The 27,070-nt window shown below is 39.5% G+C and overlaps 1 protein-coding gene across 5 annotated transcripts in view; it reads right to left on the minus strand.

Moving 5' to 3' along the window:
- Positions 1 to 2,655: 2,655 nt before the first annotated feature.
- Positions 2,656 to 27,070, minus strand: part of ccser2a (coiled-coil serine-rich protein 2a) — a 50,458-nt gene continuing 26,043 nt past the window's right edge. For 3 of the 5 annotated variants that reach the window (XM_032541140.1, XM_032541141.1, XM_032541142.1), the window contains exons 4-10: positions 25,270 to 25,363; positions 22,545 to 22,653; positions 22,235 to 22,415; positions 19,639 to 19,704; positions 19,329 to 19,448; positions 16,136 to 16,273; positions 2,656 to 4,126 (exon numbers count right to left, since the gene is read on the minus strand). In XM_032541140.1, coding sequence (XP_032397031.1) covers positions 3,401 to 4,126; positions 16,136 to 16,273; positions 19,329 to 19,448; positions 19,639 to 19,704; positions 22,235 to 22,415; positions 22,545 to 22,653; positions 25,270 to 25,363 — 1,434 coding nt within the window. In that variant the 3' untranslated portion in view covers positions 2,656 to 3,400. Of the gene's footprint in view, positions 4,127 to 9,105; positions 9,191 to 16,135; positions 16,274 to 19,328; positions 19,449 to 19,638; positions 19,705 to 22,234; positions 22,416 to 22,544; positions 22,654 to 25,269; positions 25,364 to 27,070 lie in introns of all 5 variants that reach the window. The other 2 variants (XM_032541143.1, XM_032541144.1) reach the window with 2 other exon arrangements.

Genomic DNA, 27,070 nt, shown 5'->3' on the forward strand with positions numbered 1-27,070 from the left:
CTTTACTTTAAACCCATCATCAGGAGCAGATAGAGGTGGCGAGGAAACAACTTCTCCTTCTGGGGGTTTTAAACCAACATTAACTGATTTTTTTCACTACTTGGAGCAGCTAACGGCAAATGTGTTAGCAAACAGTAGCTACAGTTTTGACTAATTCCGCAGATATGAAGCATTCATTTGGAGTGATGATACACATTGATGTGTGTGAACCAAAACTGCAAAGTCGTGGGCTGAAAAAATAAAAGAAGCTAAAAGGCCGTAAAACACTCGGTCGAGCTGAGGGGAACTGCTGAGTTACATTAGGTGATGATTATCTGTGGGTTTGACACTGTTTGTGTGTAGTTTCTTGCTATGTTATAAATATTAGTAGACTTCCTGGTTACAAGTCAAGTAAGGTGTCAGTTGCTGTGCATCTTCATCATATTGCATGAAAACATCTTTAGAGCAAGAGAATAATTGCTGACATGTAGTCCTGTGCCATTCAGAGTGATAATACATAACAAGCCGGCCCCTTTTCTTGTTGTGCAATGCAACCAAATAATTTCTGAGTCTTATGGGAGAAAAATTGAAGATCTTGCATTAGAAATGATCTGAGTTCTTACAGAGAACCCAGTTGTGGTTTTGTGACAGCATAGCTAGCTAAACTGATTGGCTTGACTGCTAAATTGAGCAGGGATATTGATTTGGAGATAGGGAATACAGCACAGGGAGAGAAGGATGTCACTGCCCTGCTTTCCCTGGCATGGGTATTGTCTTTGGCCTGTGGGCAAACACACCTCCCTCTCCCTTTCCCTCTCCCTCTTCCTCTTCCACTCACTCACTCACTCACTCACTCACTCACTCACACTCTCTCACACACACCCACATCCAAAAGAGAAACACTGGCAGCCAGAGGTGTCTGGAGACGCACAAATACACACACAAAGGCACACAAACACATTCAGCAGGCAACATTGATTTCCTGTTTGGGATTACTAAGCAGTGAGTGCCACAGCTGAGGCTATTCTCTGGACCACAGTGCACACAAACAGACATGCTATGTATTTTGTGTCCCTCTCCTCTCTTATATTCACCTTCACAAGATTTTATGTCAAACATTCACAAGCAGAAAGGTCTGCCAGAATTGGCTTCTCCTGATCATAGCGCCTTCACTATTTCATCTCTGCATCTATTATCCTTTGCTTTAAACTCCTCTTTCTTATCCTGTGTATGCATCTTTCTGTCTCCGTTTTCATTAAAATAAATGGGTTTTTCTTGGCTTCCCATAGCAGTGTTGACTGCTTGGCAGGTTTGGCACAATACTGAACCATCAGGTAAACAGGTAAACATTTGTTATCAGCCACATGGATCCACATTTCCAGCCTTTACCCATTTCCAGGGTAATTTAGGAACCGCCTTTTTTTTTGTCTACCCTGGACAGATGGATTAATGTGTGTGGAGAGCTCATTTTGTGAGAGCTACCAAAACAACAAACTATTGTAAGCACTTTGCTGTAGAATTCAAAGTGTGTATATATGTAGACACACTTGTTTGGCTACTGGGAAGTGTAAACTGATGTGTGTGTGTTCCCTCTGCGTTTCGTGTCTCTTTGAGTTTTGTCAAAGCTCCTGTGAATGTAACTTGTGTGTCCGGATGTGTATGTGTTTGATGTGTCTATGTGTATCTCTCTCTCTCTCTCTCTCTCTCTCTGTCTATGTAGGGTGCATTATTGGACGCAGTAGACCGGACAGTGCCAGAGGCATACACCAAGCGGTCACGCGGCGTGACAGAGAAGAGAGCAGAGTTGCTGTCAGAAGGTCTTTTTAACACACTGCTGCTCTCCGTTTGGGGACGTTTCGGGAGCGTTTGACTGCAAAAGGGCTCCGCAAAGGAGAGATAAACACAATTCTGAAAAACTCCCACAGAAACACCACTAAAGCCCAAAGGCTCCCTACCTGAAAATACCACACTAATACCTTTGATGTCCCCAAAGTGATGTGCAAGAGAGCGAGAGGAGAGAGACAGTGGGGAAAACGACAACAGCTAGCTAGCTAGCTCGCTCGCTCACTCTCTCTCTCTCTCTCTCACACACACACACACACACACACACACACAGCTTCATGTGTCTAATGAGTACCTGTTAGCTGATGTTTCCATGTGTGAGTCATTGAGAAGTTCGAGGAAGTCAGTGTGCATTACAAAAATGTCGTTCTTATTTATTTAATTGTCTCTCAAATTCTTCTTTTTCTAAATGTCATTTTTATTAACCTGAGTTTGACTTTAATTTTTCTTATATTAAATTATAATGTCTTTCAAATTAGGATTTTTTTTCCCTCTGCAACACATGTATTTGCACTAGAAACAATTGACATTATTACCACATGTTTTGTTGTTTGTCTTAAAGGATTACCAGATATTAAATAAGCTTTGTTACATGCTGTCTTCTCTCTCTCATCATACATCCTGTTACTCGTCACTGTTTTCTATCTACAAATGCACAAAGTAGCGCTGAAAGACACTTTTGTGTGTATATGTGTGTCTACATTGTACCTGAATACACATAAGTGTGAGTGCTTTATTACACTGCTTTTTTCCGCTACGGTATTAAACCTAATTCGTCACTTGCACACTGTTTCACTAAATAATATCTCCACCACCAGCATGGTATTATTTTTGTAAGCCTATAATTACGTCTGAGTTGCATTTACACAGAAAGTCTGAGACCCCTTTTGCTAATATGTGCAGGTTCAAAGGTTTACCCAGGATGTAAGTACAGCAAACTAGAATAAAAGCATGTATGCACCTCACCTCTATGTATCTCATCTCTCACTTCCACACACACACAAACAAACACGCACTTTCATTCTGGGAGTGACAGCTCCAGAGAACTTTAACAAATTTGTTTTTCAGTCTAGCCCCCCCATTCCACTTTTGTTATTTTATTTCTCACTTCTTGTTTTTGCCTCCATCTTCCCCTTGGCCTTCTCTTACAATGCAAAGGTCACATTCATCTCACCTCCATGTTTAAAATCAAACGCACCTGTGTGTCAGAGGGCACAGCTGTGTGAGGACAAAACTTTTAAATTTAGCCAGCGGACATTACAAAACCAAACTAAAGCTGACTTCTCTGAATGTTAACAATTTTTTTGCATCAGTGTCATTCATGTGCATGGTTTGCAAACTTCCATAAAATTCCATAAAAATAGATGCTAATATAGAAACAATACAGCAGTCACAATACCATTGTCAACAACACAGGCAGTCCCTGAATAGTCCATATGGGTTAATCAGCTCAGTGTATGTTCTCTGATACTCCAAAGGTGAAACAATCAAACAGTTATCATGGCTGGGGAGAGAAGGGGATGAATATAAATGTCAGAGTGATTCCAGTTTTAAGTTTCGATGGCTGTGTTTATGTTCCTCAGGGAATCTTTGGCTTGGGGAGGCATGAGCGACTCAAAGGGATCAGGATCTTGGCTGACCCAGGGCCTTTGAACTCCAGCTCCTCCAGGCTGGAGTTGGAGCACCGTGGAAACCTGCAAGGCTCTGATGCTCTGTGAGGCTGAAGCAATGAAGCGCGACATATACTTGAAGCTTGAACCTGAGGTCCAGCATTAAAGCAGGGAAGGCCTCTAGATGGAGGGGGCAGCTGCTTGATCTGGTTAGCCAGAGGCCCTAAGGAACACCCAGTCTTCAGAGAGGCAAAGCCACCAGTGCCCCCTGGCTTGAGTGAAGGGAGAGACACACGCTTGTGTAGGCGCGGAGGCTGCAGCATGCGACGGCTAGTCGAACCAGCAGATTTAGCAGTGACAGAGCTCTGCGGTATCACAGCAGGGGTTCTTTGTTCATGCTGTGCTGCAGACTGAGCTGCTGATGCTGGACTGTCTCTGGCAATTACCCCCTGCGGAGCCCCAAAGCCTGGCCGGTGCAGGTTGGTGCTGAGGAGATAACTCATCTCATCAGGGTGTGCTGGCCTGGACACATCTGCTATAAGGTCTTCAAGAGGACGTTCAGCGTCAATATGCGTTCCTTCCTCTGATCTACTCTTCGTGAGGTCACTGTGGCCCTCGGTGGGGGGAGTTTTTACTAGTCTTCCCTGGTGGAGGTGCTCGTTGAGGCAGGGGTTGAAAGGCTGTAGTATTTGAGGCTGCAGAAAAGAGGAAGGACATATCAATATATCATTTTAAATGGGTATAAATAGTCATGGAACAGTCAGTGCAATGAGGTACAACTCTGAGTTCTTTTTACCACGTTCCAGAAATGGCTGGATTTAAAATGTCCTCTTTTTTAGTGTCTTTGATCACTGTGGAATCCAGGCATTTGAATATTTTGCTGCTGCAAAGGAACTTCTGAATCAAAAGGCAAACTGAAAATTCTGCCTTCCTTTGACTTGTTTATTTACTTTTTAATAACAGCCTGTTTCCACTGCCAGCACCTGAACTATTCCTAGAATGAGAGAGGCAAAGTCACAGAGGAAGCCCTGATTCAGCACTTAAAAACAAGCAGAGAATAACCTTGCCATGTGAGTGCCTGGTATCTACTGAAGTCTTTGACTCATTTTGTGATCGCTGCTGCGGAGGTGCATAAAACAATTCAAACTGGGAGCTGCGATGCCTGCTGCCTGTGTATGAACATGCTGAGTCGTTAACCACATAAAATTTAGCCCAATAGTGGTGTTGTCCTCCATCAGGGGACATACAGGGTATGAAGACAAAATCTTGGAACAATTACGATTTCAGTGAAGCTCATTATGTTTAATATTTGTTGTGTTAGAGAGCTGCAATTATTCAGCATGACGAAACCGCAAACTGATTCAATAAGAGTTGACTTAACACTTCGCTAACACAGACACAACAAAAACTCATTATGACTTAATAACAGAGTTAGCATTTGTTTCCACACTCCTGTATTGGATTGGATTGCTTTCGATTGTGAAGTGTTTTGATATATGATATCTGTCCATTCCCTGCACATGCTTTATTTGTTTTAGATTGAAGAATTCATACCTTCTGCATCACAGCTTCACTTTAAAAAAAGCAATGAAGATAATTTTGCTTTTGCAAGAGGTACCACTACAGTATATGCCCGGTTGATGTATAATGCCATAAGATAACTTTAACCTTGTTCTATTCTGGACCGCGTTTCCAGATAAGCAGCGGAATACAAGGCCAACGGTCCTCATTAGTCCAAACAACCACCAGCAAGAGCAGAGTTGGTCAGATCAGAAAAAAAATCAATATTGAAGTATATATGAATAATTTATACGGTATACAAGTACATCTTCTGAATAGCTTATGACCGCAACATATATAAATCCGTCATGACATTTTCTATTTTAGCATACTTAGTTTGAGCCAAATTCTGGAGGGCATACTGACTGCATTACTCTCAGTTTTTACCACCAGACTTACGTTTTTCCATCAGTGTCCATTGAGCAGAACCTAAATAATCTAAATCAACCTGAAACGATCTAGAGCATGAACTCAGTTTTAGCAGAAAAAATACCCTCTGTGAGTTGAAAGTAAGAAGATCTTAAAGGATGTGAGTATATAGCTGTGCAGGTCAAGCTAAATTTGTCTGTTTCTACCATCAGTCATTTATACTGAGAGAGGGAGTCAATGTCCGAGGCCACAGCTCCATCTCCTGGTCCCCTGCCACAATGTGTCCCCTAGCCTATTACAAAAACCTTGTCCACCTCCAGTATCAGCTTGTTGTTGCATGTTTTTCAAGTGAAGAAATACTGTTTTTATATTTCAATATCTGTAATATTAAATCTTCTGAATAAAGGATGTACTGTTGCTTCTTACAATAGCTTGTCAGACTGTCACTCAAATCATGTGCATGTTATTAAGCCTTTTTTTTTGCTTTGACAGTTGCTTTTGTGATACAGTTTGGGAGCACTCCCTATTGACTCAAAATGACAAAATAAACTACTTTTTCCAATCACCATATTATAAGTGTCATGAAGTAAATCAAATACATTAATAGGACGTCATAATTATAGATTATGGATGCTTTGCACTAATTTTCAGTTTGGACAATGTGGTTCATTGTAAAAAATAAGAGAAATTCTCATAAGACAACCTTTAATATATGATACCTTTAATTGCAAGGTTTGCATTAAGTGAATATATTTATAGCTGGCCCAGCTGGAAGAAGCCTAGCAACATGCAGTATCTACAGGGTGTAAGTCAATAATTATTAGCATCTACAGCTGTCTGCTACAGATACAAATAATTAGCAGCAATCATTCTGAGCTCCTCACTGCCAAGAAATAAATAACTCAGCACATTAATGATAGCCATCACTTGAATAGACATGTTCTTTCTAACCACGAAAGACACAACATTTGAAGCACCTAAAAGATGCCAGGGCCCACAATAAACAATCTCATCTCCAGCCTCTCTCACCGTAAAAAATAGCTGCGAGATTAAAAAAGCTACAAGCAAGAAAGCATGTACATGATTCCCGTTATATCAGTTAAAAGAGAGAGTGTTTGCAGCACATAAGGAGATCAGAGTGGCAATATGGTAGCACTCCATTTCAAAGCTCGATTAACTTTGTGGTATCCTTTAATATAGGTGGTTGTGTAAATGGTGAGTTGACTCTTGTTTGAATTTAAGCAGTGTAAACAGTGTGAGATCAGAGGATGTGTGATTACTTTGACTTGTTTTGCTTTCTGTGCTTTTCTTAAATGTTATTCCTTCCAATACTTCATCCAAATCTTTCAAGGTGAACACCTAGAATAATAAAGCACCTTGTTAATGAATAAAATATAGAAAAACAAATCCACACAGAGAGATGTACCCATGCATGCATACCGGTTCCTATATATTTCATTTGAAAAGATGGAGCAAATTGAAAAGACACCCAAAAAAACAGGTAAATGAAATGTGAAAAAATTTAAAATGACCAAAAGTAAAGACGTATCACTGTGACCTCCATTAAGAAGAGTGAACCAAAGTTCAAAGTACAGATACATCAGATCAAAACTCGAAAACAACTGAAAATCCGACGCAAACCATGCAGACATAGATGTAGAAGGGCATGCTTCAGTCGTGGCTCATGATGCCAAACCACAGCCCAGCGTGCAGGAGATGGGGGCAGAATATTGACTGCATGTTAAAGAAACGTTACTGTACCACGCTGTGTCAGTGAAGTACTGCACTAGGTGCTCCACTCCTGGTCATAGGCATTATGTGTGGGGAGGCAAAGGTAGAAGAGAGAACATGGGAAATTCAATTTTATGTTTTCAGTGACGGAGAGTCAGTTTTACAGAGATGAGGAGAAAAAGGGTTACAAGACAGAGAGAGAGAAAGAGAGAAAAGGTGATGGAAAAGACTTGTAAGACAGACACTTAAGAAATTTCAAATCCAGTATTAACACCTTGCCCATGCTTGCAAGAAAATGTCACACATTAGTTCAACAAACAAACCGATTTAATGCAAAATATAATTACTGCATCCTCCATTCCACACCTGTGTAAAGAGCCCAACTCTATTTTCTATTCTGAAAACCTTTATTATAGGCAAGAAATCTTTGCTCCCACAGATCTAAATATAACTCATACTGACTATATTCTACTGTGTTTCAGTGTCATTACCTCTCCTCGTACTGTTTTCTCCTACTGTACACTACATACTCTTTTGATATTCTGTGTTTTGTTTAATTAGACCAAATCTGCTGCTTGGGGAAAAAATGCACTTTGACTGAATGCAGGGCTGTTCTCTAACATTTGTTGAAACAGTCTATAAACATATGTGCACTTAAGATCGAAATGACCTGAGATATACTAAAATAAAAATACACCTGCCATGTTATCATCACCTTCCTTCTTGATACAAAGGTGATCCAGACTGAGAAAGATCAAAAGAACACAGCGTGGGTTCTTCTCTTTGTTTCTTTCTTTGTTTTTTTGCTCTTCGCTCTCTCACATATGTGTATTTTCTGAAGTCTGTTTACCAAATGTCATTATCATTCTCTGCCTCTCCTACTCACTACCTCATCAGCACAGCATAATACAAAAACTTTGTTGTTGGGACTAATCGTTGCTGTGACTGTACGATCATTGTTTCGGCAGGCCTGTCCTTCTCAATAACGTCAAACTGTTTAAGTCTGCAGGCAAAAAAAATTTATAGCCAAAGAAAAGATCATGTAATGGTCATGTGTAGAAGATACATCCTCTGTTAAATGGGAACAATGCCGTTTTTTTAGCTTAATTTACCTTAACTGAACAGCTTTGGAATCATTGGAATGGTTATATGACTTTTTTTTTTTCGGGTTGAATGGTGGTCGTCTCGCTCCCCCCTAGCGCCTGCGAGTGGAAAAAAACACCCTTGCAACTTTTGGCCGGCAAGTCGCCGGACTCAGTGTCAGGAAGTATCCCGTGATACCAGGTGTCGCGATGTAACAAATTGCTTCCCGGCACTGCACAAGGTAGGTGTAACAAGGTAGCGAGTCACACTATTGTAGACTATACTGAGCCGGCAAAAAAAGAAGCAGAAATCTGGAAAAGCATTGTGGGAGGAACAGAGAAAGAGGAAGCTGCAGACTGACTGAGGGAGGAGTCAGACACAAGTAAACAGAGGAGCTGCCAAAATATCTATTCCAAAGCTGTAGGGGGAGCTCCATAGAGAAACGCGGGAGCAAAAAGCGAAGAAATGGCCAAAACTGCATAGCGCCCATTCAAGGGAACTATTATATCATTCATTTACATTATACACTAACATTGTTCCTCTTGCAAATTATGGTAGATATATTGTTTTTTGGGGGGAGTAAAGTAAAGGTTAGAAATGCCGGTATCCGAACACAGCAGATATAAGGGAACTGAAGCTTTGGGAAAAGAACACCTGAAAATTAATTGTTAAGGGACAAGAAGTCAGAATGTGTTTAGTAAAACTATTTTACATGTTAATAATCTTGTTCAAAAGTAATCTCAAACTGACATACAACTCTTCCTAAAACTGCATAGTGAAAAAAGGCTCTGCTCATTTAAACAAAGATTTAGTAGTTTAAAAGGGTTTTAATTGCAGATAAATTCCACTTTTTCAAACTTTTTACAGACCTTCGGACAAGTTGTGCTATGAAAAGATAGAGAAGAGGCTGCAAAGGATGTTAGTGACTCACTCTGTCTGCGCTGGGGCATGCTGGTACGGGTCAAGCCCTGGTGCTGTGCCTGCCACGGGGACAGCAAAGGGGTGGGCAGCACACCCTACGCAGAGAAAAACAAAAGACAAAAAGCATGACGTACCAGAACACGCACGCACGCACGCACGCATGCACGAACGTACACACACACACACACCCAGAGAAACACAAGCTTGCCAACATAATAAACACACACTCAGTCATAAACATAAACACACTGTTAATGAGGATGAATAACCCAATTTACACAGCACACAAAAACACACACAGGCAAATTTGCACACGTATCTTTGATTTCCCTTTGAATTACTTTTCTGTTGGGAAAATAATCTTTTCCCACATTGTCTGACAGTATCATAAATATCCTATATCCGCTCATTTTATTATTATTACTATTCACTGAAGTAACAAACGTACAGTGATATATAATGTTTACACTGGGTGAAATATTCAACGCAGGATCCATTCTTTTTTTTATAGCAACACTATTGTTCCCTCAAATTGAAATATACAATATAGAGGTCTTCCACACAATTATATACCCATATTCCCACAATTTAAAAAATTAGAAAATTCATATTTGGTGTATGTATTTAAATGGACACGTCTGGTCCCAGTCTTCATTCACAGTCAAAATGTTCAACACACACAGAAAAAAAGAGTAATGTACACACACACACCATCACATTATTAAGCTATTCAGTAACAGGAAGCAAAACATTGTTTTCCACACCTAAAACTATAATGTATATTTTTCAGATCAATTCAGTTAAATTTTATTATTATAGCATGTTTAAAAACAACCATATTAGTAAATACACAAACAATACACAATCAAAATAAGCAACAGTAGAAAAAAGGACAAGGTGTCAAAGCTCAACTCGAAAGCCAACGAATAATAGTGGGTCTTAAGCAAGGACTGTAGCAACGGTCCGAGAAGTTCTGAGATGAATAGGCATTCATAGCTATTCCAGAGGTTTGGAGCAGCCACTGCAAAGGCTTGGACACCTTTATTTTTCAACCTGGATCTGGGCACATTGAGGAGCATCTGATTGGAAGACCTCAGTGCTCTGACATTTAATAATTATTTATAATTTATACTGTTTATTGATCCCCAGTGAGGAAATTACAATGTACACTCTGTTTTTTGTTAGTAATCACTACAACAGTAATCACAGGCCTGAAATACACACACATGCTCAGGGCCAGCGCCCTGAGCGGTTGGGGGGGGGGTACGGTGCCTTGCTCAAGAGCAACTGGCAGTGCCCAGGAGGTGCAGTGGCATCTCTCCAGCTACCAATCCACACTCTGTACTTTGGTCCGTATGGGGACTTGAACTTGCAAACCAACCCAACTCCCTACGGACTGAGCTACTGCCACCCCCAAAAGTGACTCTGTAATGGACAGCTTTTCCATCCATCATTTTGAAAACTAACAGGACAAGTTTTATAAGATGGTGGGGGAATTTTCATAAACTTGTGATGCCATTTCTATCTGATGTAGGTCTACTGCATATGCTCAAAATATGTGTCAGTCTCCTTAATACCTTTTAATAATCGGTCTTGGGTTTGGCAGTAAGACGATTGGCCAGGATAAATAATTAGTTACAGAAGTGGGCAAATCCATGAGCATCTAACTGAGGCACAATGTGACAACTGGAATCATTGTATGAATGGCTTATTGCAACTGGTCTACGTAAACAGAATATTTCAGCCCATTTTTTTTACCACATTCTCTGTCTATATGTTCTACTTTCTCCATTTCTCACATTGTGCAGTCTGTCTTTTGAGCATTTAGTTTGACCATCATCTGTAACTCTGTGAACAAACATGTACCTGAAAGAACACAAGCCCTTTTATTGATACCAAACCTATCGTCAGGTCAAGCAATTCAAAGATCCCTGGCCCCCATAGGGAGAGGCAAAGTGAAGGGGCAGCAGGGCCATCACGTTAAGCAGACAGACAGACTAAAACCTTATCAAATGCTACTTTTATCCCCCAGTTGAGGAGAAGGCTGCCGCTCAATCTGCAAAGGACTCCGCTATAGAAGAGAGAAGCACTGAATCTGTCAAAGGTAAGAAGGAACAGATAGAGATCCAGCCCAAGCTATTTCAGAGCCCTCCTAGTGCGTTTAGAGGGGGGAAGAATAAGTTCCCCTGATCTCTTCTCATCCATGTCCTTTCTTGAACACCAACAATTGCTTCAGCAGGAAGTCTTGGCAGAAGCCTCCTGTCGAGGCTTCATTTGCAGAGAGGAAAACTTGGTAGATGAGAACAAGAGGGTACATCGGGGGCTCTCACATGATTCTGACAGTGTCTGGCAGCTTCATTAGACTACAGCAGCAGCTTAGCCTGTCAATTTCATACAGTTTCCATTGCTGTAAAGACTTTTCGATGAAGGGCTTTACAAGGGCAGGGAGATATTGTGAATATATAAAAGTTTTTCATATTTCATCAATTTCATATAACCTTTTTTTTATTTTATGCTTACCGGTGGGCTACAGAGACCCTGGTTTTGATGCCTGGTAGTAGCACTTCTGTTTTTTTCAAATGAACACAAGTGTAACACAGCAAGGATTCTCTTCCTTGTTGTTGCAACGTCTTCTAGTTGGTCTTGCCTGCACAGTGGGGCTGAAATATGACCCTGGCACTGGGTATAAATAGCCTAAATCACCAGCATTACGCTCTCCTGGTAAAGCTCACACGGTAGTGGAGGAAGCACCTGTCTGTAGCACCCGCAGGGACAACAGTAGTTAGAAAGGACTGCCGTGCACATGAAATATGGCAGCATATGTTTAGAGAGTGGGTACAAAACTCTTTGAGAATAAGTAATATAATATACTGTATATTCGACCCCAAGCAGCATTAGGTTAAATCTGTACTCAAAATGTTACTAACTATACATTTATTTAAAAGTACCAACAAACAAACCAACAAAAGTTCATTCAGGACAGAACAGTAGACACTGGGATCATGGGTAACCAAAAGGGTTCAAGAACAGGAACCATTTTTCTTTGGTATACCATTTTTAGCCTTGTACAAAAAGAAAGAAATAGGTGCCAGCTAAAGGCTTAAACTTGCTCTGTGTTATGGCAAAACGGCTTGAATTTAGCTGACAACAAATTAAAAGGACATAACAATAATGACAATAATGAATAATATTGAGTAATGGTCGTAGTTTGTTCACTAGAGGCCCCTCTCACTGTGATTTGTTAAGATACTTTGTCTGAGCAGGGTCCCAAAAGCAGATGGTGAAACTTGGCAAAGGTTGGACGAGAATTTGAAAAAGTTAAGTAAAAGTTGTTCTTTGTGATCCTACAAGCTTTTTATCTAATAACAACAGTATTTAGAAGAACCCATGATGCTAATCCCCTAATCCACTACACAGAGCTTCTCGTGGTTTGCTACAGTTAATACCTAAGGTTTGGACGGCGTGTCTCACCTCACAGACTTTGGCAATTAAATCCTCACCTGTCCAAGATGACTGCTGTGCACTGTGTATTAATGTGTGTGCATGTGTGATGGCGTGCCTGTGGGTGGAGAGGTAATGTCAGTGTCAGGATCCAAGAGGGTAAAACTTGTTCTTTCAACCTAAAGCGCTCTCTCTCTCTCTCTCTCTCTCTCTCTCTCACTGTGACATCAAATTAATCTAATTACATCTGAGCTAAGAATTAGAGAGGTAACATCAAAGTAAGAATGACAGACAAAAACACGGGGAATGAAAAAAATCACTGAAGCAAGACTGAAAGAATATAACAGAGTGAAAGAGCAGGAGCGATAAAAAGACATGAAGGTTGGGGTGGGAGACGACAACAGGAGGTGAAGAAGATGAGAGGTAGTAGGAGGGTAGCTGTAATTATCTTTTCTGTCTGCCATTGATGAAACACTGCCTATTGTGTTGCCATTGTTTAACTGCTGCTGCTCATCTGCGTGTTTGTTTATCTGGGTTATTAACAAGGTCGGCTCCGCAGTCCTCAGTCTGCTGAACTCACTGTTCACACACACACACACACACACACACACACACACACACACACACACACACACACACACACACACACACACAATCAGGGTCTCTCAAAACAAAAACATAAACAGATACACACACACAGTTTTCTATTGTGCTACATCTTGAAATTATTCATCTTTTATTTGTTGCAAATGCAGAGGAGGCACAGAAAACATTCTGCTGCTGTTGATTGCTCTGTGGAGCTTTTTGAGAAGGTTATGTTTCTACAAGTGAGATTTAAATAGTTTTCAGTGACACATGACAAGGTCTTACTGCGACAAGTGTGTCAACCATTTCTCTGCGTCTTGTAAAGTGACAGACATATACTCATGCCATATTGTTAGACATTTCCTTCTCTGAGCACGCTTTTGGACTCAAAATTGGATTGTAAGCATTAAAATGGGTCAAAGTCTTCCTACAGACTTAGAAGAAGTTAGGACATGAGTTAATCACAAACAGTGAAATTGGTTGAAGCAGCCTACAGAGCAATAGCCCTCAATGGTTTGGTTCCTGAGGAAAAGTGATGTGAATAAATGGCGCTCTTGAGGGCAATATAAGAACTGCTTGAAGATGTTGCATGAGTAATGTACAAATAAGTAAATGTCCCTAAATAGCCATGTCCAAGGGTCATAAGCCAAAAGCTTTCTCTTTTGTTATACTCTTAATCTGAGTTTAAACCACAGTGAGATTTCCCCTAAATTCATGTTCAAGTTGCTGAAAAGACTCAGCCAAGGACTGAACTCTAGCCCTCCCAGCTGATCCTTTCAGCTGAGCACTCAAAAAATACAGAGGGCAAGAGCTACTCCAGTGCTCTAAAACAGCAGCACTTTAAATGTCAGAGGAGCAAAACATCAACAAGAAAGGGCATTTTCAAAAAAGGAAGAGGGGGGGAAACAATAAAGATTACAGCAGAGTATGAATGTTTGCATGTGTGTGAGTTGGAGAAGTACTAAAAAGTGAAATAAAGATTCTATGAACACGCAAGTGGGGAAAAAGAATGGAATGTAAAAATAATATTTGTGTAAAAAAAATGCCAAGTGTAAAGGAATATAGCTAGAGAGAGAGACTCGGAAGAACACATTGAAAGATTGTATGAAAAACACAAAAAGTGAACGCGAAGCACTGTTTGAGAATCACTTTGAACCCAGGCTTGCTGAAGGTGCTAAACCTAGCGCTATACCAAGAGCTTTGATACCATCTAAAAGAAAGAATAAGAAGCATCTCTCTTCTCTGTCATTTGTTTACTCTGTGCTCGCTTTACTTCTTACCTTCTTGTTAACCGCAACAAAATACTCACACATAACCTTTTCGAGCAACTGCATAAAAAGTAAAACGCCACAAGCATTATGTGCTTTTTGCCACAGCACTGCAACAAAATGTGCAGGAGATAGTCTCCACCCTGGTGAGGACGTGGTATTGTAGATTAAAGGGAGAAAAAAGGGAGGAATGTGGCAAACAAAAATATCTATAAACATGAGCAGACAGAAAGGACAGCAAAGCATAAACTCACTCTTGCTGTGTTTTAGTGTGTTAATCTACACCAGGCACTACAGGTCACAGGTAGATGTTCCCACCATGGAGATGCTTCCCACCGAGCACAGCTAGCCCTGCTTTGATGGTTACCATAGCAACTGTTAAACCATATGAGGTAAGCATGGACTTTTCTTCTGTTTAATCCTTCCTTTATTTCTCTGTGAAAAAACTTTGCTTGTTGTGTGTGTACTACAATAAATTATTAAATATACTTTTTCACCACTGTTGACAGACTTAGTGGTCTGGCCTCATTTCTATAATTGATTATTATAATTATACTCTGTAGCAATAACCCTAGTTATCGCTTTGGTATCATTTTACTTATTTAATTACATTCTGTATGTAACCTCATATTGTTTATTTCTTCCTCTTCTTCCTTGAACTGTCTCAATGACCCACACATGGAAACATCAGCTAACAGGTACTCATAAGACATGTGAAGCTGCTGCCTTGTGTGTGTGTTTGTGTGTGTGTGTGTGTGTGTGTGTGTGTGTGTGTGTGTCTGTGTGTCTGTGTGTGTCTGTGTGTGTGTGTGTCATGCATACCATAATGAACCTTAAAACTGCCTATTCAAATAAGAAAGAAATGAAGAGTGCTCACAGCTTGATGCTCACAGATGTACTCATTCTAATCACTTAAAAATGAAATAATGATAGTTTTCCCCCTGTGTGCCGCTGTACCTAAAAGCAGCTATTTTGCCCATTGTATGTTACATTATACATATACAGCAGTTATAATTTGCTTGCCCCACCTTTATTACAACCATATGTATTAGCTCTCTGTTTGAAAGCACTCAGGGCAAAGAGCAGGTCAATTAGGGGAGTGTTTACTAGGCACCCTGCCTGTGGCACTCTTGCTATTGAATCAATACTTGGCTTCCACAGGATGCTATTGTGGCATGATGCTGAACACATTGAACACATTTATATATCCATCTTCCACCTCTCTGTCTCTCTCTCTGTCTACTTCCTTCCTCCCATGAAGCTCTCTCTCTTTTCCTCCAACTCTCCAACTGTTAATCTTCTCAGTCACTCGAACATCAGCACCCGTCTCACAACTCTCTGCTCAGTGTGATATCTGAGTATTAAGAGTGTGAGACAGAGTGACAAGCCCACTGACAACCCAATAAACTGTATTCCATAGAGGGGGCATGGTGTAGTCATCAAACAATTCAGCCACGGCTAGTCTAAGAGAGGCAGCAGATAAATGGGGAACTGGCTGAATGAATTCAGTGGAGTGACTCAGCAACAAACTGCACATGCACTTGGTCACCAGTGTATCTCACTGAGATGTGCACTACTGCATCATCAAGCGCTGATTTTATTATTATTTTATTAATAATATAAGTTGTTGAATTGAGGTGAACACACACATTTTATTCTGAACCAGTTACAGATCTTAGAAATCCAGTTTTGCAAAACTAACACTTCAGGAGTGCGGTTATGGGTGTGGTTAATGTTTACACTCACAGCATGGCTTGGTGGTCTCCAGTACGTCTGAGTGGCCTTGTCATATTGATGCTGAATCCGTTTGTCCATCTGTCTGTCGCTCTGTCGTAATGAAGTGGGAGCCCTCTGGTGGTGGCACTGACACCTGCCTTGAGCAGACTGAGGGGACAAGAATAAATAAATCAATGAAGTAAAAGCTTCTGTATTATTATCTTGTGTTTAACCTGGTCACATTTTCCAATGTCTACATTCACACTGGCAATAAGCTTGTCACTCTGCAAAGTCAAATCACTGTGCAATTAAACCTTTAAATCATAAAAGGCATCACCAGTTGTCTAAATATACAACCATAGCAGTAAAGATAGCAAGAAAACCACCCACAAGTATCAGATGTTATACACAAGAACATGACTAAAAAAAACTATAAATTTACAAAACGATTTACAATATATTCTTTAAAAAAAATCAATGAATAATTGTATGCCAAAGCACTGAAATATCATTGTGCATCTCCACTTCTTTAGATTTAGATGGAAGAAAACTGGCAGTCAACAGATTATCACACAGTTTTATTTCAAACTGACAAGCATGATGGACATATCGGGGGAAATCGGGCCCGGGTTGTAAAGGGACATAATTAACTTTACATGGTCATTTAAAGATCCTGTAGTAAACTAAACTCACTGAATTTTACATTAAATACAGTAAACGTCAAACCACGTTGACTAACTGATGTGAGTAATACCTGTGACTTATGTTAACTCAATCTAATATTGAATTCAACATTGGAGCAGCTAATGATGTGCATTAAATAATTGTAGTTGTAAGAATTTAGAACTAAAGCTCATATAATCTTGCTTATAGGTTAATAAATAGCAGAGCAACGTACAATAAACAAATACAATAACAAAGAATGCTAGTTTTTTCAGCTTTGGTGAAAACGTCAATGCAGCGCAAACAAGATGAGCGCATAATCATGAGCAGTCTGCCTCAACACACTGAGAAATTAATTTTCTTTCTTTGAAAACTCCACTTTTTCAAAGCACATGCAGCAAACTGCAACAGACTTTCTCCCTGCCGCACACTGCAACTCTATTGTTTTCTTACTACTCCATTATGTTCAATTCAGTCAACTGTTTAAGGTTTGTCCGCACACTGAACTGGTCCAAGCCTGATCCTCGTCATTCAGTCCTGTCCTGCAGGGACATCAGAGGCCATGATAATACAAATTATCTTCAGCATTCCTTTAATGTAACTTTGGGGGCCCACATAGTGCTTCCAAGACAGAGTCAGCAGAGCAAATATCCCTCTAATCCTCTATCCCTCTACTCTTCTCAACATCTTCACTCTTTTAGACTCTACAACCATTAATTTCAGGAAGAGATCTGAAAATATGAGTACATATACTTTGCTTGTTGTGGGTGAAGGTGCAACAATATTGTTCTCAGCTGAAGAACATGTTGTGGGTGGGTGCTAATTCTAATTGGAGAGAAAGTATGCGTCAGTGAGGCTGGAGGACAGACCTGGCTTTGACATTTTGGTATTTCTCAATTCGGCTGGGATTTGAATAATGTCAGCCTGGCATAGGGTTGTTTGGCTAACAAGCGGGCCTGGTCAAGAAACTAATGAATGTTAGAGTGGAGATGGAGCCAGCTAAAAGCGAACAGAATGGAGGTTATTGGTAGGTGTCTTTACCGTGCAAGTACACACACTAGAGTGCACGCGGGAGTCCAGCAACATACTGAGCAGAAACTGAACTCCCACCTACGATGAAGGGTACTACAGTCAATCTTTACTGACTCACTACAAAGCTGAACAGTGGATCTGTACATTTATCACGTGCCTTGCACCATGTAGAGTGAATTACCAAAAGGACTGCATTGCTTTTGTAGCGACTAAACCTCCACAAAATTGGCCCATTTCTATGCAAATGAGCCGCGCTGCAAAAACAGTCCAATTCAAAAAGATCAGTGCAAATAACCAGACGCAGTTACAGTGAAATTATTATTTTCTTCAGATTTGTTGGTAATGAAGCGTATTTAAAAGGGGGGGGGGGGTCCTCTGCTTCCAATCATGCCACTTCAATGCCATCTTCTTCTACAGTCTGAAGGTGTGCGTTTGAAAAAAACAAAAACGCTGACAGACTGGGAGAGTGAATCCCAAATACTGTTGATCTTTGTCACATTTAAATTCCTTGCCTGAAGTTCTGAGAAATGCCTCTGCACCTTGTCAGTCACGACCCGTAGCTCGCAGTCTGTAAATCTCATTCTGTCATTTATCTGCCTACTGCATTTTTGTTGCAAAGGCCACATTTATACTTTGCCGCATGGATAATTACAATTAGATGCAAAAAGAAGGCAAATTGCACTCTGCTGCAAAAACGTATGGGCTTGTTAGCGCTGTATAATTATGTAATATCATAAGCACAATATCTTTTGTGAATTGGACCTTAAGACAGCGGTTACAATCCATTCTTTTCAAATTTGCCACTGTGTTTTTATCAATCCCTCTTCTTCAATATGCTAAAAACCACAGGGTGATTATGTTTATAGAAAACAGTTTCTTCTGTCTTGTATTCTCTATTCCATCTTTTCACGCTTTGCCTTTATACACTATTTTTTTTTACCTTATTTAAGTCAAGGGTCTGAGAGATGTCATCTGTTGCCCTTTGGGGCAAATTTGTGATTTACACAAGCTGCCCACCCTCCCAGCGATGATCATGTCTGTTTCTAATTTCACAAGTGAGTGATTATTAAAATGCTATACTTAATACCATTAATTAATCAAACAGCTATAAACAGCAGAAATAACTCACATGCTTTACCTACATGAAAATATCAACTAGTGTCATTGCTGTCAGAGCAAAAGTCAGATTTAAAAGATCTGCACACCGTCCTGATAGCTCCCATCAAATGTAATTTAACAGAGGAACGTTTTCATCTAACAGAGATCATTGTCAGGCATTGGCAAAACTATTTGCTGGGAGCTATCAGTATAGTGTGCAGATCCTTTGTCAGACTTTAGCCTTAGAAGATTTTTGGATGTGCAGCATGCCCTACACTCTGTTTAATGTCTGTCAGAGTACCAAATGTAAGATATGGGGACAATGTATTCCTGTAATTGAATGCTTAGACTATAATTATTTCTCCCCATATAGTATACAGTCCCCTTTTCAAGCTTTACATGTGTATCAGTCCTGTTCACACCAACTCACAATTTGTTTGCGCTGATGTTGTTGTAACTGTTGACACTGCAATGTGAGCTGAGCAATGGTCTTGTCTCGACTCCTCAGCTCCTCTCTGAGCACCTGCACTTCCTTAATCAGCTCCTCCAACTGAAAACACACGCACACATACAGTATACAATAGCAGTAGTAGAAAAGTAAATACTATATATAAATTATATACAGTACATATACAGTAATATATATATATATATATATATATATATATGTGTGTACACATATACACAGTATGTGTATATAAAATCAATCACTGCTATAATCCGGAGGTAAAGTTTCTTACCTGTGATACAGTGGTGTTGTCTTCAATCTCTTCAGGAACATCTGCTGGAGAGTCGGTATCCTCAAGCTGGAAACAAACACACAGTGAACTGGATCAATAACAATTGCCTTAGGCATGCCTCAAGAGCAATAGTTCGCAACAGTGGAATAACTCTTCAGCACATACACTCTGCTGACCCTGAACTGTCAGCCACCAATGCTAGATACCTCAGGCAGAGCTGAGATTGTTTTTGAACATTCAATACATTTATTTCATAGTTAGTACAAAAGCGAGTATGTAGAGGCTGCTTAAAGTAACTAACATACTTAATATGTAACTTTTAAATGTTTCTGAAACTGTGTAATTTTTAATTTAATGACTATAAATCACCTGTAACAGTGACTAACAGTGAAAAGAACGCTATATTTATATAGTTTTTATCTGTACCTTTATCTGCGCGGGTCCGATTTTTCCCGCAAAGTCACAGAATGATATGTGGCACGGCTCTACAGTAACACATTGTGATGGGTCACAGATTTCTTTGTAACACCGGAACAGCCTGTGTTAGTGTATCCAGCCAGTTAAAGATAGCAGGAGATTTTTTTATACAGACCTAATTGTATTTTAATTTAATTTTAGAAGTTATGACTGATACTTGGGCAGGGCTATCACAGGAGAAAAGGAAATTAAACAAAAAATAACTAACAGCTAAAAGGAACAGTGAAAGACAACGGGCAACACTCAAGAGTCAATCTTGGTCGGGCTTTCAACATATAGAGACAATAATGGGATTGTATATGATTTAAAACAGACCCCGTATTGGCCTTCAGGTATGTAATTTGTCGATTTCATTCATAAAATAACTGCAAAGCACCTGTATATTAAATTACGTCCACCTTCCATTTAGCATTGATGTTTTATTCCTTTCAGTCCGTGTTTGTGTTGGCCTACCATTTCCTTTTCTCTTGTCATCCTGTACTTGTGTGAAGCGTCCATGGGTTTCATGAAATGCAATATAAATCGAAGATATTTTTACATTGGTTGCAACAAAAATCTCTTAATGCTTTGGCTCGTGACACAGGGACAGTCATACCCGGTTTAGCTCACGATACATCCAAAGTAGGTAGCCGTATGCAACACTCGAAATGCAACGATGCATCTGTAACTTATTCTTTTACTGTAAATTAATTATTTTCTGTCTGAGCAAAACATTTATCACAACTACATGAACTCCCAGTAACGCTAACTCAGTAATAAAGCATCGTAAAGAAAAGACCTTTACGACAGCAGGTGTGGTAAAAACATTACTGCTTTTGTCCAAATAGGCAGCTGGAATCAACACAAACTGCAAGTGGCATATAGTCTCTTTAAATTACAGCAGGACTTGTGTATTTTTTTCCAAAGCAGATGAATATTTCATCTTATATAGACTTACATATCTTTTATTTATATATACATATATATCTTATTTAGAATATTCAGTGCAACACTCCCACCTGCTCCTTTTTCAGGTCAGGTAGAATAAATCCATTAGAAGCAGCATGTCTGAATGTCTGACTGTTTTGGCAAGGTTGGAGGTTCATTTTACAGGCGCTGCCTTGAGCTTAACATCATACAAAAAAAAACATAATTAAGAACAGTTACTTATGGGTTGACAGAAATATTTTTCATCTTGAGGCTATATGGCCAAAGCATTTGACTAATTGAAATGAGCACAATAAACACATCTGAAGGAGACATTTGATTTAAATGCAAACGCAAATGTTACATTTTTTTTTTTTGCTATAGAGGGTAAATTGAGTCTAGGCATTCAAGATAATTTCATTTTACAGAGCGTGCAGTATTATGTGCTTGTGCCTCTGTGCATTTTGCGATTTCCAAGATGGGGTTGTGTGTTTTGTAGTAGTCTGAGTTTTGTGTGTTCATCTTATTTGCCAGAGAACATTTCTGTTACTCACAACTTGTATTTCTCTCCTTCTCTATCACCTTTTCCTCTTGTCATTAAAGGATAACTCAAACTGACAAGCTGACAGAAAGAAAGAATCTTTTAAGTGATCAGTTTCACACAAGCACAAATATATACATATACAGGATATGCATATACAAATGCAATTACAAATGCACAACACCATTCACATACTGTGCACTGAAAGAAAAGGAGGCCTAGAACATCTAATAACTTAAATAACTGCTGTGACGCTGGTACAGCACATTAAAAATATTTATAAAGACTTCCCAATCACATCAGCTGAAATCAAACCCAAAATCTAGACAGTTTACAGTATGTGGCCTAATTATGAAACCAAAATAAAAGCCTGAGAGTGGTGAGATGATCTGTATGTGAATTGTGTGTGACATTTAAAGGGTGATGCAACAGTGTTAGGACAATGACAACATATAAGAGTGTTTTCTTTCACTGGAAAGTATATACTAAACACATATCTGTGTTTGTGTGAGTGCATTTGTGCATGTACCTACCTAACATTTGTATGTTGTTGTATATGTATGTGTTGCAGTCCTGTAGAACTGTATGCATGCATAAGAGAGTGTGCAAGTTTTGGTAAATGCAATCGTACACGTTTGTGTTCATTCATCTTTTAGCAAACGTGGGTCGAACCTGTAGCAACGTTTTGAGCCTGAGCAACTGGTTCTTGAGGGAGCTGCAGTCCTGAGTCATGTGTTCAAGAGTGAGTTCATCCAGCATCGCTATGTAGCCGTGCTGCCTGCCTTCAGCGGGGACGGGCTGTGAAGAGATCATTGAAGCCATAAGACCATTGTAGGGCTGGATGACATGGGCCCTAAGAAAGAGACAAAAAACAATCAGAGTCACACAGACAGAAAAACAAAATTATGTTGCCTTTGTGTTTGTACTTTCATACAGTTTTTTTCTATTTCTTTTCTGGCAACATTTTTCAAGCCTTACCAACCTGCTATCATTAGAGAAGTGATCTGGTCCACTCCAGCGATGGTGTCTACGCCGCTGCCCCTGCCGGCTGGCCCTTTCTGAGCGCTCAAAGTGTGACATCCCGTCAGCGTCTATATGGGAAGAATTTAGAAATTTAGCAACAGCAAAGAAAATTATGCATGTCTTAAACAGTGAGAACGCAAATGAGATTTAAAAGGGCATATACTCTGCGTTATTTGACCTGAAATGTATAAAGCCAGTGTTTGGGATATGCTGTAGAGAAGCAAAGAGTTCAAGAAAATTACTTCTGTTCTGCTGTTGTTTGTTCAAGTAAATGTTTGTGGTTGAAGATGAGCAGTAGATTTATTCATTTTATTTTTTACTACAACTCTATGCAATATACACACACACGCACGCACACACGCACACACACAAACACACGCGCACACACACACACACACACACAAAATTGCAAGACTATGAATCAATTTTTCATATCTTGGAAAAATGAATACTGCTGTGTATATTTCCGATATTCTATTCTAAAATATCTGCATATAAATCATGATCTGATCCACCTTATTCTCTATTTCACATGCTCACAAACACGGTGACAGGCCATTTCATTTTCAAGAAGGTAAAAGGGCACAGCATTTGGCAACACTCAATAGCATATAGCTGTGAAATGAACTGTGACCGCAACAAAATTAACTAACAAAGCGCAACCCCCAGAAAATCAAAAGGACCCTTGACTTTCTATATTCCAGATAGTCTTAAGACTGAGAGAAATAGAGAAGAAAGAGAGAAATAGAGATAAAGAAATATTGGCAGATTGAACAACCCAATCCAAGGAATGCAGCTGGTTATTAAATACTTTACCGAGTGTCACCACATAGCACAGGAGCAGTCTGTTTCCTTCTGAACTGTTACATGCCAGGAAATTTCAGCGCTCCCAAAAACTCCCTTTCAGCTCAGAAAAAGTAAAGTAATAACAACAGTAACAAGTAATACGACAGGAATATATTCCAATTTACACAAAAAAGTCCACAAAGGCAGAGAAACTCAGACGGACAGTGGTGAGAAATGACTCCTTGTCCGGTCAGCTGGTGGCAGTTAAAGGGCCAGAGAGAGAATATCAACCCAGCTCCCACCCTGCTTGGTTCTGTCTTTGTTGACAGCCTTGTTTTGTTCTGGGAACTCCCTAGGAACTGGAGCTGGGGAGAAATGACTGTGGTTGTGGCGGTGAGAGAGCAGTGACTGGTTTGTGTCCAAGTAAGAAAGTCACCAGCTGAGGCAGGCAAGGGAGAAAAGCTAGGGCTGTCACGGGACTAGACAACCAGGAAAACTATTACATGGAGGCCTCTTCTACCCTTCCCTTTAGTTTTACAATTCTTCTCCCCTTTCTCTCGTCCTGTTCTGTGGTGTGAGTCAGGGTGTCTTTGGAAGGGAAGGAACACCCTTCCCTATCCCGTGTCTCAGTGCCTGCCCTGTGGGTTGGACTCTTTAGCCTTTCTTGCTTTCACTCTGACTCACATAACACTAGCCATGACATAGAGTGCTATAAATATGGCTGCTTCCCGAAAAGGAGTAGGAAGAGAGGACACTCTAATGCACATTCCTACGGAGTTAACATTCTTCTCCCTCTCTCGCTCTCTCCTTCTCTCAAAAACAAGGAGATCACTGTTTACAGACTAAAGAATGATTTCAGAGGCGTAAAGCAGTCTCATTAATGTATACCTAGTTGAAAATATATTAGGTGCACCTAGCTAAAACTTATGCAGTCTAATACAGGCCTGCAATAAATACTATTGTCAATGTTCAGTTTTTGCTGAAGTTGTTTTAGAGAGGTGTTGATTCAACTTTATGGTCATTTTGGAGGCTTTAGTTAGGTAAATATTGGAAAAACCTCTCAGTGTAACAGAATGCAATACAACAGCACAACAATCTACATACTTCAATATGACCATAAAGTTGAATCTAACTTTTCTCTCAAACCAGAACATTATGGCTTTCATAAAGGTAGAATTTACTGCAGAGCTGTTGCAGTGGACTGCATTGCAAAGTGTACCTAATAAACTGGCACCTGTGTGATCACATGTACATGTATGTGCATGGGTGTGTGTACTTCAATAAGGCTGGCTTCAGAACTGACAAGGGAAAATTCACTTCCTAGAAGTTATTACTTTTAATGAAAAGTGAGGTAAATATTCCTTAATCCTTCTTTCCCTTTCCCTTTCTCCTTTCATGTATGTGACACAAACTATCCAATGAATCCATAATAACGTTGTCAACACTATCATTATGTAGTAATAATGTGACCTGATTACCTTTAACACCTACAAAAAAGCTATTTTACTTAATGGCAGTGGTGGAGTTGTAACCAAAAAAACTACAGCAACTAAATATTTAAAGAGTAACAGCACTAAATAGACAACAAAGTGCCCATTAAAGGATTATAATGGATGTTGCAGAGGCAACTCTACACCAAGGCCATACAGGATTCAATTTATTCAAGCCATAATAATAATATACCAGGAAAGAATTTTCCTGGAAAAAGAATGCTCAGACCTTGGTAAGGCATTAATTTACAACTATGATCAAAGCCAATTTGCTGGAGGTGTGTGTGTGTGTGTGTGTGTGTGTGTGTGTGTGTGTGTGTGTGTGTGTGTGTGTGTGTGTGTGTGTGTGTGTGTGTGTGTGTGTGTGTGTGTGTGTGTGTGTGTGTGTGTGTGTGTGCGTGTGCTGACCATGCAAGCCATCCTCTGGGAGGTCCACATCCAGCATGAGGTCATCTTCATCCAATTCTCCTGTTCCCGGAGGGTCCAGGTTGTTCAGAACATCCTAAAAAATATCAGGTAACATTGTGAGTCATTAGATAACATTATAGGCACATTGTGAGTGCATTAGAGTCACACAATTCTGTCCCCAGGCAAAAGTGTTTTTGGTCAGTAAGACCAACTACCAGGGGTCGGATACACGTAACTCTGCATAGATTCAGAAGCAAACAAAAAAAACACACAATGCCCAAAAGCACAATTGTATGTCTTTGCCTGTGATTAATAAAACCTTGCAAAAAGTACATTTTTGTGTCATGCATCATTTTGAAATTGTGTGTATGCACATAAATGTAGTTCCCAATCCTCCAATTAGCAAACATCCTGTGTTCACATAAATCAGGATCCTTCTGTCCTTGGTCTTGCATTAGTAATGTCTTTCAACAGTGCCAAAGCAGCTTTTTGTTGCTACCAACCCATATTTTATTATAAGATATATACTTATATATTGTATGTATAAAAGCAGAACACCTCTATAATGTAATCATTGCATAAAGACAACCTTTGTGAAACACAATAAACATTATAGAATAGAATGTCATGCTGAACTCCTGCAGTTGTGTTTCTTATTGTGATTTTTTTGTTTTAATTTCATTTTGACATTTGTATCTGTTATTTATGAATATTCATTTTCACTGCCAGTAATTTAATAATTTTTAACTAACAATAGCAATTTATGAAGCACTGCCAATTAGTTTTTTTCTATATTACTGTTTCACTCAGAATATTTCATACACTTTGGATAAGAGAACAGGCTTCTGGAAAAAATATCACTTAATTATGAATGATAATACAGAACATTTTGAAAAGCCAACAAAAACACTTCTCATTACAGCCTCAGTATAAGCAGTTAGTTTGACTGCTGCGCTGCTGTCTACAGAATAATTCAAAGCATACGCAAAAGCAAAGAACTGAATCAATAGTTCAAAGCTTTATTTTTCAAGGCAATTTCGTTTTTCATGAAACTAAATTGACACGGCTTTGACTAAAAGAAACAAGCACAAAATTATTCATTATAAGCAATCGCATGTGCTGCACAATAACTGGCTTGTTCTCAGTGTTTCAGACTTAATGAAAAAGCAAAATGAAGGAAACTGAATAAACAACACATACTTCTCCAGTCATCCAAATACTGTCAACCAAGATGTTTTGTCTTTGTTGTGTGAATCTGTCTCATCGGTTTTATTCTCTCACTTCCTCTGTCCTCAGATTTATATCTCTTTTCCCTCCACCCTGTTGCGCCCTTCTTTCTAACCTGATAACTCCCGCCTTCTGAATAAAAAAGATTTTAACACAAGAGATCAGACAAATACTTTATGAAGCAAGATATTTGATGCATTTTTTTTTAAACATCTATTTAACCAGAATTGCTCTCTTTTTCAGAAACAGCCCACACACACACAGTTTTTGTGAAATGTTAGTAACATACTGACATCAGAATTGAGATGTTGTAATACAATTCAGAATACAGGTACATTCTTCATCAGCTATGCAAGTTTTCATCTGTCTAATGGTTCACCTGTGTGTGTGTATTAAAAAGAGCACAATCTATACATGGTACACCAGTCACACAACAAAAGCAGCAGAACAGCAGCTGCATGTCCTCTATCAGCACTGTATTTTTCCAGTCAAAGTACTGATGCGTACTGTGAGGTGATTGACAAAACTCACAACTCAGTACAAAATCATACACTTAGGTGTTTAACGTTTAACC

This window comes from Etheostoma spectabile, chromosome 17 (genome assembly GCF_008692095.1).
Source record: "Etheostoma spectabile isolate EspeVRDwgs_2016 chromosome 17, UIUC_Espe_1.0, whole genome shotgun sequence".
Classification (NCBI taxonomy): Eukaryota; Metazoa; Chordata; class Actinopteri; order Perciformes; family Percidae; genus Etheostoma; species Etheostoma spectabile.